This window comes from Oratosquilla oratoria, chromosome 7 (assembly GCF_046742065.1).
Source record: "Oratosquilla oratoria isolate Oo_2021 chromosome 7, ASM4674206v1, whole genome shotgun sequence".
NCBI lineage: Eukaryota > Metazoa > Arthropoda > Malacostraca > Stomatopoda > Squillidae > Oratosquilla > Oratosquilla oratoria.
In genome coordinates, this window is record NC_134783.1 from 39,183,967 (window position 1) to 39,198,966 (window position 15,000).

Genomic DNA, 15,000 nt, shown 5'->3' on the forward strand with positions numbered 1-15,000 from the left:
GGGAATATATATATATATATATATATATATATATATATATATATATAGAGAGAGAGAGAGAGAGAGAGAGAGAGAGAGTTGAAAAGGAGGGAGGGAGGAAGGGAGAGGGAAACAGAGAGAATAAGAGATAGAAAGAGAGAGAGAGAGAGGGGGAGGGAGGAAGAGAGAGAGAGAGTGAGAGAGAGGGGGGAGAAAGAGAGAGGATAATACTTGCGACAAGATGCACCTGTCTTTAAGTTAACATTATTGTCTGCATGTAAGACACACACGTGCACATGCGCTTGCGTTTGTACTTTGCTAAACGGCTGCAAGTCTGTGTGTACGATGTGAAATGTCTTGTCATACAACCTCCCCCCCCGGGCCCTTTAATAAACAGTCCCAGAGTCGTTTTTATGGACGTTACTAAAGCATAGGGACCGATTCATCACGCCCCATAATTTAATATTATTCATCAGATTAGGTGGCTTGTGTGTCTAACATACTTGTACAAAAAATTAAACAGCCTGATCAATGATTTCCATCTCTATCTGTTTAATATGAAGAGAATATACTCACAAACACTGATTCAAACAACACCATTATCTAATAAAAATAAATAAACAATTAAATCAGTAAATGAATAAAAATATATACACCAAAACAAACATAAAATGTACATATAAATAAGTAAATGGAAAAATAAATAAAAGAATCTCCAGCAAATGTGTCCTTGGCAAAATCGCGGCAAAATCAGGGAGCAGTTGTCATTCAAGAAATATTAAACGACTGACAGCTAATATTAAAACATAACTCTTCACCTCGACTCCTCGACCCCGTGAAGCACAAAAAGCAATATTATATCAACTTAACATGTATATAAAACAACAAACCACCATGAATAAATACAAATAATTATGATCCATGTGTAGGGAGGGAGGGAGAGAGAGAGAGAGAGAGAGAGCGAGAGAGAGAGAGCGAGAGAGAGAGAGAGAGAGAGAGAGAGAGAGAGAGAGAGAGAGAGAGGGGAGAGAGAGAGAGGGGAGAGAGAGAGAGAGAGAGAGAGAGAGAGAGAGAGAGGAGAGAGAGAGAGAGAGAGAGAGAGAGAGAGAGAGAGAGAGAGAGAGAGAGAGAGAGAGAGAGAGAGAGAGAGAGAGAGAGGAGAGAGAGAGAGAGAGAGAGAGAGAGAGAGAGAGAGAGAGAGAGAGAGAGAGAGAGAGAGAGAGAGAGAGAGAGAGAGAGAGAGAGAGAGAGAGAGAGAGAGAGACGGGGTGGGGGGGTAAGACTGCATGCTTGTAGGTAAAGGACGCATGCAGTGCCTTAAGACTTGATATCCCTGTCCTTGGTTCACAACAGAGTGAAGGGACAAGACTCCCAAGGCTTCACTGTCTAGCAACAAGTAGTCCTCCTTCTACTTCTCCTTTTCCTCCTCCTCCTCTCTTAAGAACTCACAGGACCAGAGGTCTTCGGAGCTCCTGAGAGAGCTTCGACCTGTCCCGACCTCTCCCCCTTTAAGTGAACTCTTCAATAAATGATCAAGTTCTGCCCTTGCGTCTTCCTTCCAGGCTCCTCCAACCTTCTAACCTTTCCTGGGTCTGTTCCACCCCATCATATCCACCCACCCACTCCAAAGGCTGCCGCCTCCTCCTCCTCCTCCTCCTCCCCTTACCTGGTCTCCAGTGGCTCTGCTGCGCGCCATGGATGATGGCCGACACAGACATGACAGACTTTTCCTTCTTCATCATGATCATGGTGCCCGTGGATAGCGTCGCCGGCGATGGCGGCCGCGACTTCTTCTGGAGGAGTACCGAGTACGGCTACGTTTGCGGCAGACACTCCCGCCGCTTCCGGGGGATCCGGTGAAGGGTTGGGTGGCGTGGGTGTGGGCGTGGTCGAGGAGCCGCAGTGCCAAAATGGGCTGGCAGGATCCTCGGATCAACTGGCACTGAGTGCCAAACGCACACACACACACATACACACACACACACCCGAACTTGTGGGGTGGCTCTTGGCTGCTTGAATTAGGCAGCCATTGGCACCAAACCTTTCCAGTATCGTCTTTGTATTTATTATTTTGATTTGTTTTATTTAAGTATTTATTTTTCTTATATATATTTTTCTTATTTATTCTACTTGTTTATTGTTAGCTTGGCACTCTCACTTCTATTAGTGTTTCTTCTTTTTCTTCTTCCACGGTTCCTCGAAGTCCACCAGGAACGCTAAAGTCAAGAGTTTCAGCCGGTCTCCTGTATAGCCATAGTACCAATACCACTCGAGAAAACGGACAAATGTTACCTCGCGTTACGTCACAACGGACACGCTACCACAGATCGTGTGACACGATACTTCTGAAAATAAGTGTCTTAAGGTTAGTGTCGCTGTGAAAGGGGATATCACACACACATGGACGAAGGTGTCTGGAAGCTCAAATGAGCCAAAAGGTGAAGTTAATGAAAAGATTAAATTCATTTTCTGAGCGGAGTGATATAACCTCCGGTTCTATTCACTGATGGATCTGTATTTGTAAACCATATCATCTCACACACACACATATATTAACACTGAAACAATTCACATTATAATGGCTTAGCCACAAATATAGTCCCAATCATCCCTGCGATTAAAAGAAAAAAAAATACAAACACACCATCAAAACTTACACAAACTGAAAAACATGTCTGAAAAAACAACTACTCCAACACACACGAACATATATATATATATATATATATATATATATATATATATATATATATATATTATATATATATATATATATATAAAACAGACACACAAACACAGATATAAATTCTCCTACAATTTTGTAATTCCCCAGCGAGGTTTTTCTCCTCGATCTCTAAAGGTCACAACGATGGCTGCCTCGCGTGGAACTTCGCCCACTTTCTCTCGAAGTCAAATCGAGTCCTCCTCCTCAACTCTTTCGCCTGTTCCGCGACTTTAAATATTTTGTCTAGGCACCTGCAAGATGTGCGTCAGAGAGGGTCATCTCCCCGCTTCAAACACCGTGAAGTTCCTCGCTTCCGTTTGGAGGTGCAGCCCCGTAGGCTTGCACTCGGTCATCGGACTTAGTCCAGGATCTTTCTTTATAGAGTTTGTCTATATTTCCTCCACATTTACACACAAGGAGAACTGACATCTGTCCACTATTTCCCTTCTATTCTCAATCCCAAATCAATCCAACAGGCAAAAGTCCTAAGTCTCTTCCCGGAGTGATCGACAAGAGGGGGCGGTAACTGTTGCCGGCTTCTGAGGGGCTGCGGGTTTGTAGTCAGTGGAACTCAAGGAAACAATTGAATATCTAACCTGGTTTCCTAGCCAGGCATTTCTTTTCATGAGGAAGACACCTTCGATAAATAGCGAATTAAACCGTCCCTAACCTAACCCAGTTAACCTCTTTCGTTAAGGTTTGACTAAGTTCTGGCTCCAACTGCCGCCTGGAAATTTTATTCGGCTTCTCAGCCAAGGATAGAAGCGCTGGTTAACTATAGTCAAATAAGTAAAACAATAAGCGGTGTCAATCCCCGGTGTCAAGTTCAATTCAAAATCAACTTCATGCTACCTCTCTAATCTTGTTTCAATTTCCACTTAGTATATATATATATATATATATATATATATATATATATATATATATATATATATAGAGAGAGAGAGAGAGAGAGAGAGAGAGAGAGAGAGAGAGAGAGAGGCAGGAACGGTTGTAGAAAAAGAGTACATTCTTTTTTTTTTTTTTTTTTTTTTGTCCCAACAAAACAGCATCCACAAACAATTTAACATTTCTTCACTGGGATATATTTTCAAACATTCCTTTATGCAGTATATATATTTATTTCCTGGATGTTCGTTCAATCTTTATTTCCTGTGTGTGTGTCTGTGTGTGTGTCTGTGTGTGTGTGTGTGTGTGTGTGTGTGTGTGTGTGTGTGTGTGTGTGTGTGTGTGTGTGTGTGTGTGTGCCCTTGTGATACATGTAAACATATATGGCCCATTTTCATTCGATAAACGTATTACACACACATACGTGTGATTCACCATTCAGCACCATGGTCTTGGATCACGTGTTGGACTCGTGATAGACAGCTATTTCCCTCCCAGAGGGGAGCTCAGAGCCCATATGACCGACCTATGGGTAATGCTGTGACCTTACACGCACACACACACCCAACTCCCCGCCCACGAGAGTTGCAGTCAAGACTCGCAGCGCAGTGATACTGAAAATTTTCAGCCCTGGCCGGGAATTCTAACACTGCGCCATCGAGTCGTGTGTGTGTGTGTGTGTGTGTGTGTGTATGCGTTTGTGTGTGTACATATGTGTGCGTGCCCATGTATAAATGTATGTAAACAAGTATTTAATTTCATAATATCCCATCAGCATGCGGCCCAGACCCATGACACTAGATCTACTCCTCAGCCAACGGCAGGGTTAAAACGGGATTAACTTCCAATAGTTTAACTAATTCCTGTACTGCCCCCCCTACTTCATCACCCCCCTAACTCACACCACACACCGTATGGGGGTGGGGGGGAGTGGGGGTCTTGAATGCCTAAATTTTCTGTGGTCAGTATCTTACGTGGCTTTAGTGACGCCCCTACGCCCCAGAGTCACACAACGTTCGTTTATCATTTGAGACAATTCTCAACTCAAAAACGAATGCATTGTTGTTCTAAAAAGATAGAAGCGCTGGGTACTGCTGGATATAAGACACATTATCCTTTTTATGTCAGCCGAGGAAACTCCCTTGACAACTCTGTGTTTCTTCCAAACCAGAAGGGCACAAGAGCCATAACCCCCCCCCTCCCCTCCCCCACTCCCTTCAATCACGGAGTGACTTCTCATCAATCCCTCAAGACTTTATACCCGCGATTTAAAGTGTGCTCGTGCCTTTATCTTCTGTATCAAGCAGCCTCTCTCGCTCTCTCTCTATTTCTCTCTCTCTCTCTCTCTAGTCTCACCATTCACACTGTGATACTACTTTTAACCTTCTTCCACATCCACCCTATCTAGTAAATAGTCTCAACTCTTCCGTTTAACTATCGCTTTTACACACACACACACACACTCACACCAGCCCCCCCACACGCACATATACACACAAGCGGATGCACACACTCACATACAAAACTACATGTGTGCGTGCACAGAAAAGTCCCGAAAAATAAAGGCTAACAATTCCGTTGTGACTAACCCACCTAACAAAAAACGCCAATTACTTGTCATTCGCCTCACACAAACGCCTTTCTCCGCCTACAATAAAAAATACAAACCTGTTTCATCCCACCAATAATACAAAAGGCACAACAACGCTTAACCCCAACCCCACAAACACACGCATGCACGCACGAACAACCCAACCCCACAAATACACGCACGAACACACACACACACACACCCTCCTTCCTCTTCGTTTTCGTTGTTCTTCGAAAGAGGTGTTCGACTAAGCTGAAGCCTTAATATGATGTGTTCGAACATCCCGGACAAGTGGCCTTCACCGGTAGCCGCTGGGGATTAAGTCCGGGTTCTGGTGGTGGTCAAACGGCGTAGTAGGGCCAGCAACACTACACAACGCGACACGAACAGTCGTCTCGTATCTACGGACCATTCACTCGCTCTGTGTGTGTGTATTTACCTAGTTGTATATTACGGGACGAGAGCTATGCTCGTAGTGACCCGTTTTCGTATCTCTCCGCATTCAGTTTATTCTTTAAAATCGTGTATAGATTTGGCATTCACTGTTTCTCTGTTCAGTGTGTGTGTGTGTGTGTGTGTGTGTATGTGTATGTGTATGTGTGTGCGCATACATCTCGACTAAAAAATTTCATGTCCATCTCTCATTAACAAGCTATATAAATCATTTGGTCGTCCACATTTGGAATATGCTGTTTCTGGGTCACCGAATCTCATTAAAGACACTGACAGATTGGAAAAAGTACAACGGCGAGCCACAAAACTGATTCCAAATATCAAAAATAAATTATACGAAAATCGACTAAAACATAAGAACCCGTTTTTCCTAAAAAAGCGTAGATTCAGAGGTGACTTGATACAGGTCCTTAAGACTCTAATGGGAATTGACAACATCAAAAATGACAACATTTTCACACTGAATGAGAATCAGACAAGAAATAATGGTCTCAAACTGTCAGGAAATAGATATAATTTGGAAGTGGATGGAAACAACTTCGCCAACCGTGTAGTTAATGAATGGAATAAACTTTCTGTAGAGGCAGTGCAATGTAGGTTCGAAGCTTTAAGATTCGTTTAGATAAACACTTAACCAAGATGCTGTAGTGCTTGTCATTTGTTTTATATTATTTGTTTGTTATTATTTGTGTTTATTATTATTTTCTTGTTTTTCATTTATTATTATCTGTCAATTTATCATTATTTACTATTTACCTGTTTGTTTATTATTTAACTATACCTATGCATTTATTTATTTAATTTATTATTATTTACATTATTATAATTTTATTTATTTATCATTATTATATATATTTTTCGCATCCGACCTATTTATGGACAAAAAGGTCTCCTGTCGACATGTTCCTCCTTTGTAATTCTTTGTAATACCTTGTAATCTTTAAATTCGTCCTTCTACTCCGTGTTCTGTTGCGTTTCATCTTTTCCTTTCTTTTCTTTCTTCTAATTTCAATTACTCTGTCTCCTCGTTATTATTTTTTCTTATTTTCTTCCCAAGTACTTCGTCTCTCCTGTTATTCTTCTTTTCTTTCAGTTCGTCCCTCTGTTTGAGATATTCCTCTTTGTTTTATGTTTTTAGATCAATTATATTTTTAATTTGGTCTAACCTGTCTGATTAAACTAACGAATCAGAAGTACAAATGATACTACATTTCTCGACCTGCACTGCATTTCTTTGTAAGTCAACATGTCTACATTTTGACAGGTTTCCAGAAAATCACGATTGGAAATGAAAAAAATTACGTCTTTTTTATAATAATAATAATAATAATGATATTTAATTGTTGTCAAAATCCTTCCCAGCATTCTTCCATTGTCCATCTTTCCTCAACTCCCTACCAACTCTGTTGGCGTCATTGGAAGCGTGTTGGTCTCGCATTCGCTAAGTTGTGGGTTCGAATCCCGCACTCCTCTCCGATTCCCAGCAGTGAGTGTCACTTACCTTCCCCAACAACTAAAGCGTATAATAATGTCGGCTTTGGTCGCCGCAAACTCCTAGTCGTAGGTTCGAATCTCACAATCCTCTCAGGTTTCCAGCAGTGACGGTCACATGCTCCTAGACCTCCAAACACCTTGGGCACAGGTGACGGTTTGGGTCATAGCTACTCAGCGCCTCCTGGTGTGGATTCTCACCTTCTTAGGCTGTTTTGTTACGACGCGATTTTTTTTTTCACGATTATAACTTTACTTCCTCTACGATTCAACCTCTTAGGCAGATCCCCGAGGATAGAAACGCTGGTTATATCCACTCCTTTCTTGCTACTGCTACCAAATACCTCTTCCCACTCCCTCGCCCTCTCTCCCCTGTTCGTCAACCAAACCGTCTTCCCTTTCAACTTTCTCCTCCTCATTCTTGACTCGGTCTAAAACTACGACACTAATATCTGTCGTTTTGATTCATGTTTGCCCAAGACTTAGCAGAATTGGGTAGAGCGTTTGAAGAGATCATCGATCTGCGTTTCAGAAAAAATGACCGTTTCACAGTCGACAGATTCAAACGACGACGACGACGACGACGACGACGACGACGACGACAATGACGACAACCCGTCGTAGGTAGTGTCCAAGAAAATACACATCGACATTTCCTCATCACATGTATAATAATTGATAATAATAATAATAATAATAACAATAATATACAATAACAATAAAGTACAAAATAAAAAAAAACGCTACATAAAGCATTTTCGCTCCTAAGAAATATCAATAATAATAATAATAATAATAATAATAATAATAATAACAACACTTGTAAAGATACAAGTACAATATACAAAATAAAAAAGTCAATAAAGAAAATACTGTCGCTACTAAAAAATACTACACCACCACTGCTTAATAAATAGATAAATAAAAATCACTGAGACCAGCTACTATCGCCGCTTAAACCGTCTTGTGTACCACCATAAAACCGCCCAACACCACAATCACGACAATGTATCAGTGACACCCCTCCTCCTCCTCGTTGAGGGACAGGGAAGGGCTGAGAACGGACAGGAGTGGCAGTGGAACAGAGAGAGAGAGAGAGAGAGAGAGAGAGAGAGAGAGAGAGAGAGAGAGAGAGAGAGAGAGATAGAGAGAGAGAGAGAATGAGGGAGGGAGAGAGGGAGGGAGGGAGGGAGAAAGATAAAAAGGAAGAGAGAATAAGGGAGGGAGGGGGAGAGATAATAGAGAGTGCGATAGAGGGGGTGGGAGTGAGAAATAAAAAGAAAGAGAATAAGGGAGGGACAGGGAGAGCGAGAAAGAAAGAGAATACAGTAAAAGGGGTACTTTCTCTTCCTTTCCTCTCTCTCTCACTGTGTGTGTTGAGTGTGTGTGTGTGTGTGTGTGTGTGTGTGTGTGTGTGTGTGTGTGTGTGTGTATGTGTGTATGTGTGCGCGCGCGCGCGCATGTGCACAGAGAGAGATGTAAAGGAAGTTCAACTGAAAACTACCGAACCCACGCTAACCCTGCTCACTGTATCATCACCCGATCTGGTGCGCAACGCCCTCTTCCTACACTTTCCCCCTCGAAAAATAATTAGGCTTAAGTAACCCCCACCCAGACCCCTTCCCTACCGGGTGGTCCCTTTCCCTGTCTCCCAGCTGCCGCCAGGCGATTGTATTCGTTTTCATGGTTACAGGCTACACCGAGAAAGCCCTTCCGTACCGTGTGGTCTTTTATTTTTCATTCTGGTTGCCGCCAGGGGATTTTATTCACCACAGTGGCGTCCACTCAGAAGCGAAGGAGTTACAAGAACTGAGAAGAATTTTAGGCAACTTCAAGACGGCAAACCACATGGCGACACTTCTTAAGCACAATCCTATACTACATCTCGTTCTTTGAAAGGTGAATTCAATATACATATAAGCTTAATCAACCCTTGAACACGCAAAGAGATTAATAAATTCACCTGGCGACACTGAAAATTGTGCTGAGTTCGTTTATGGGTTAATGTGTTATGTTCCATAGAGACGAGACGATCCCCCAAACCCGCTCGCGCGAACTGGCATCATGATGCACAGTGACTTTAATGCTAGGGCGGTCCCCGGCCGGCCCGGCTCGCCGCGAACCGCGGCACGACTGCCAAGACGAGGAACCCAGGAAGTCTCCAAGGCCACGACGAAGTTGCTGCAACCCCCACCAGGCAACGAACAATAGCTCTGTCACTCCAACGACCCGTGCTAACAGTTACACACATATGTACACACTTACTAACCTCACCCTTTTCCCCATTCCTCGTTTCCTTTTCCTCCTTTCCTCTCCTCCGTTTCATCTTGCTTGTCTTCCCCACAATTCGGGGTCTGCAACCTTACTTTTAGGACCAAATTATCCATATTAGGGTGCAGTGCACCTCCACCTCTTCTCCCCATCCAGTAAATGACAAGTGAGAGTCATGGCGAAAGAATCTGTAGGGTGCTTGCTTCCTCTCCCACCGATGACGACACACACACACACAGAGAGAGAGAGAGAGAGAGAGAGAGAGAGAGAGAGAGAGAGAGAGAGAGAGAGAAAGACTGGCCTTAAAGTCTCGATCGGCTCTCCCCAAACCTTGAACTTCTTTAAATCTCCGGACGTTAACCAGAATAAATTTCATTGAGTGTTCCTCTGTACCAATGCGGTTTGTCTATGGACTTCCAGATGTTCCAGAACGAGAAGCGGAGCGCCAACAGAGCCCAAAGAATTAAAATATAATCGTCCCCAAATCTCTCTGGAATACAGATTATTATTAGTTTCTGATTTTTTCCAAATCCTTTGCTACACCAACAAATATATCTGTATGGTGATAATAAGTCTGGAATGCTTCAAGGCGCTCCAATCATAGTTTTGGTGATTAAAAGTTATTCGAGAAGAATTAATCATGACCGTTTTTGTTCATCCTTTATTCCCCAACATAGGGACCTCTGTAAAAATAATTCCTTTCAACCAGTAAAGAGTTACTTTAGTTGGTGGAGTGTATAAAAATTCAGGTACACCCATTTCGGCCCCCTCCCTTTTTTTGTACGTGGGCGTAGTTTCTGCATACCCCGAGATTGGGCGTGCGCACGCCCACCTCATAATTGTCAACAACACCATATGTGCCGTAAAAACTCATGCGCAATGTCAACCAAATGTAAATAAACAAAAATTGAGCGCGTGTTCGCGTAGTATGCGCACACACGCACACACACATGCGAGGTCAGGAGGAAGTCTCTTGAGACTTGGTGTGGCACCAGATAAAGCCATTAACGCCTCTCCGGGCGCCAACATCCTCTTCCGAATGAACAAAATCTTCTGTCACCATCTGCAACAAAAACACGCAGTGCCACGCCTTCATCACTGCGTAAATCGCTATGTTACGGACCTTACTCGCGCCTCTACGGACCAGAGGCATGCACCATTCTCTCACGAACGGAAACTTATCTTCAATATATATATATATATATATATATATATATATATATATGTGTGTGTGTGTGTGTGTGTGTGTGTGTGTGTGTGTATGTATATATATATACAATATATATATATATATATATATATATATATATATATATATATATATATATATCCATATATATATATATATATTATCTGTCCTTGACCACTTCCTCTATGACTTCACCTCTTCAGTGCTATATATTGTCCCCCAAGGATAGAAGCGCTGGATACTGCCAACGGAATACCACCCATTCATCGTCGCGACAACCCCCTCTTTGGCCAAACAGATTTGCCTGGTGTCATCCTTAATAAAGAGTGTAAAGAGGTGACTTTTCGGACAACAAGCGAACCGAACCGACCATAAACATACGTGCGTACGAGGCCTTACGACCGCCAACCGTAATCGAGCCCAGACCGGGATTTGAACTCGGGTCTTTCGAACTGACACAAGCGCGCTTCCCCTGAGGCATCCGGCTCTCCTATGATCACTGTGGTACGTGTTACTGAATATACTTTTTGTGTGTGTGTGGGGGGGGGGCTTTGAAGAGAAGAGGTGAGGTGGGGTGGGGGTTCAATATCCGCTAAAGCTATTTGGGAGCTATTCTAGGTTCTATTCACAATTACGGACAATCGACACCAAAACTATGCCTATTTACAACTAAGAGGCCCCACGCTCTTCAAGACAATCAACAGGCGCCATAACCAGTCCAGCTTCCTTAACGGGAATTGATCATTAAGAACATAACAGTAGATCCAATGTCTATATACGACTTGGTTATGACACGATTGCGTGGTAAAAAAAAAATCTTTGTCTGGCTGCCACAAATACTTTGATCATTAAAATTCAAGAGACAAGACTTCTTTTTTTTTCTTCTTCTCTTGATTTCTAAATACCACTAACCTAATCAAAATCTCACCCAGGGGATTGCCAAGCCAAAATTCCCTTGTGCAAGAAGAAGAAGAAGAAGAAGAAGAAGAAGAAGAAGAAGAAGAAGAAGAAGAAGAAGAAGAAGAACGAGTCGAGCAACTCCAAACAACAAACAACTTTTCACTCGATCGAGTTCGGAAATGCCTTCTCAAAACTCTCGAACTCGCCCCCCGAACTCCTCGATCTCCCCTCGTCGTCCGTCGCCACGTCACACGACGCCAGGGGACATCATACCTCCACGTCACACCTGGGACGTGACAACCACATGACGCCGGGTAGGACTGAAGCCCCTTGAGGCTGAGGTCAACTTGGGGTACTCCTACAGAAGGACTCGACGCCGAACTCAAGAGGACCCAAAGCCTAACTTGAAGAGCATTTCTGTTCCCCAGTAGATTACAATGACAGATAAGGCATTGAACCGACAGGAGACCTTTAGGTCCATATCAAAGTCGCTATCATTTCGTATACATCTCTCACCTTATATATTCTTAGCTTCTTCATATATATATATATATATATATATATATATATATATATATATATATATATATATATATATATATATATATATATATATTTCTGCCATCACAATACAGTCCTAATAAACAACAACAAAAGTTTGGTTTCGTAATAGCTTTTGTATTTTCTAGATTTCTACTAGTATTCGTCGAGGTATTAAACGCTCTGATTCTATTACATCCATTTACGCCACATTTCCTGCGCAATCAATGATCACTGCCCCCCCCCAAAAAAAAAAGATAAAATAAATAAATAATACATAGAGAAAAATAAATTAAATGAAAAACAACTCCATTTTCACTACAATGAATAAATAAACAAACAAGAGTACGACGTAAGCCTTAGCGACTTGCTTGCAGAAGTAAGAAATGCGACTGCGTCCACAAAACAGGTTCAAAGCAGACAAGCCAGGGAGAGGGGGGAGACGGGGGGAGAGGAGGGAGCTTCTTGCATCCTTTCACATTGCACCTTGTACAACAGCCTACACCCTCCCGTCCCCCCACAGCCCAATGCGCGCGCGCACACACACACACACACACACACACACACACACACACACACACATCTAGATGGAGAACTTTATGGGAAAAGGTCATGTGGCACAATGTACTAATTATGTGTTAATAAGAAGGAGGAGTGCACATGTACAGTAGTGGAATGGTACTGAGATAGGTTCGTGTGTGTGCGTGCGTGCGTGCGTGTGTGTGTGTGTGTGTGTGTGTGTGTGTGTGTGTGTGTGTGTGTGTGTGTGTGTGTGTGTGTGTGTGTGTGTTTGTGTTCGTACGTATGAAACCTCACCACCAGGGCCCACTTCTGTACCCGTTCACACAGGATTCGAACTCGGGTTCTTCGCGCGTAAGGCGAGAGTGTTCCCACTGAGCCATCCGGGACTCACGATCGGGAGAAATCGCCAGGTGTGGCAACGGTAGGTCGTTCGGAAATCCCCTGGGACAATTGCCAGCAGGTAGGCTAAGCAGGCACGCTAAGCAGGTATCGAGGACTTCAAATTCAATACCCATTCTGGGAACGAAGACGGAAAACCGCGACCCTAATTATCAATCATTTAAAGTATATACAGGAAGTAAGTCTTCTAATACACAAATTTTGTTGAACGTGATGCTGTTTTCTAATACACAAATTTTGTTGAAGGTGATGCTGTTTTCTAATACACAAATTTTGTTGAAGGTGATGCTGTTTTCTGTATTAATAATTTTCTTGGAGATACTTTCTAGAGATCTCACTAATCGCCGTGTAGCAGGGTCTAAATTCTGTAGAAATCGTGTGTAGGTGGACATATTCTCCATATGTCCACCTACGCACGAGTTCTACAGTTTACTCGTAGACCCTGCTACACGGCGATTAGTGAGATCTTTAGAAAGTATCTCCAAGAAAATTATTATCAATAATTAATCATGATAACAGTAATAATAATAATAATAATAATAATAATAATAATAATAATAATAATAAAAAGGAGAGTATAGGCAACCCTGGACGTTTTCTACATGGAATGCTGGAAACCCACTTGACTAGGCCCAAGCGTTCGAAGAAAACGTGAACAACTTGAAGTTATTATAAGGACGAAATAACAATGGGGACGAACTAGAAAGGATCACGATGAGTCTGTGACGAGATCAGAGATGAAGAAAAAAGAAAAGAAAAATCTGTTTCCAAAAGGAAATGAAACATTAGAGAGACAGAGAGGGAGAGAGAGAGAGAAAGAGGCACAACCCACCTGAAGATAGACGAAGAAACGAAACACAAGAAGGGAAAAATCGTAGCAGGCAATAGGACAGTGGAAAGAAATCTAATGATGTTAAACTTTCCTCTCTCTCTCTCTCTCTCTCTCTCTCTCTCTCTCTCTCTCTCTCTCTCTCTCTCTCGCTCTCGGTTCGAATTAGAACGGGAGAGGGCAAAGACGTGAGGGGGCGGGGCCAGGATGTGTCAACTCACTCCTGCTACGAGGAAGGAACGCCAGGTCGAAATAGAAGGTCCTGGGAGACCAGGAAGGAGATCCAGCGAAAAAAAGTGAGTGAGTGTGTGTGTGTGTGTGTGTGTGTGTGTGTGTGTGTGTGTGTGTGTGTGTGTGTGCGAGAGAGAGAGAGCGCGCGTGTGAACCACCACCATGGTCTTAAATCATGTTGGACTCGTGATCGACAGCTATTATCCTACTGGATGAAAGCTCAGACCTCATATATGGTCCGATATATGGGTAATACTGTGGCCTCTCTCTCTCTCACACACACACACACATACACACGCATACACACACACGTGTGCGTGTGTGTGTGCGCGCACTCTCACACGGACAGTCAACAAAACAAATAAACGTATCGAGGAGAGCATGAGTAGGATTAAGATGCTCTTTGTTACGAGCAAGAGTAGGATGAAGATGCTGCTTCTCGCTTCTTGGGTGTTGCTCCCAAACGCTCCACGTGACGAGGGAACAAATGAGACCAGATTATTATCAAAAGACTCTGGAGGTCGTCAACAGAGGGAATATTGGGGCGGCGTGCCTGAGGATTCAATCGACGCATTAGGCGACGGCAAGGTGGATGACTCACGTGAGACGCGGGCACGGAACCAGGGAAACAAAGCGTCATCATCTCGACGCTGGTTACACTGCACCTATGTACAGTAGGTGTGGACCCACTCCTGAAGTAGGATTTTTTGTCCTTCTATTTCCTTTTCGTAGAATGGGGTTTATGATGGTTGTAAACGGAATCCCAACCTACAGTGACGAAGATGAGAAAGAGAAAGAGAGAGAGAGAGAGAGGAGCCATTCAATGAATCGAAATCGAAAAGTTTTAGATTAAATTAACGCCATCAACTAGTAGACGGGACAACTTAATGGTATCTGGATCGTTCACTACTAATCCCGCATTTAGGGGCTTTGAAGTTCCTCAAGACGACCTACGGCGACGACGACCTGGCGAGGAGGAGGCGATTCCTCTC

General features: G+C 43.0%; 1 protein-coding gene across 7 annotated transcripts in view; it reads right to left on the minus strand.

The window, feature by feature from the left end:
- LOC143027078 (retinoic acid receptor RXR-alpha-B-like) overlaps positions 1 to 15,000 on the minus strand; it is a 108,781-nt gene that overhangs the window by 54,142 nt on the left and 39,639 nt on the right. For all 7 annotated transcript variants that reach the window (XM_076188019.1, XM_076188017.1, XM_076188016.1 and 4 more), the window contains exon 2: positions 1,646 to 2,324. In XM_076188019.1, coding sequence (XP_076044134.1) covers positions 1,646 to 1,727 — 82 coding nt within the window. In that variant the 5' untranslated portion in view covers positions 1,728 to 2,324. The remainder of the gene's footprint in view (positions 1 to 1,645; positions 2,325 to 15,000) is intronic.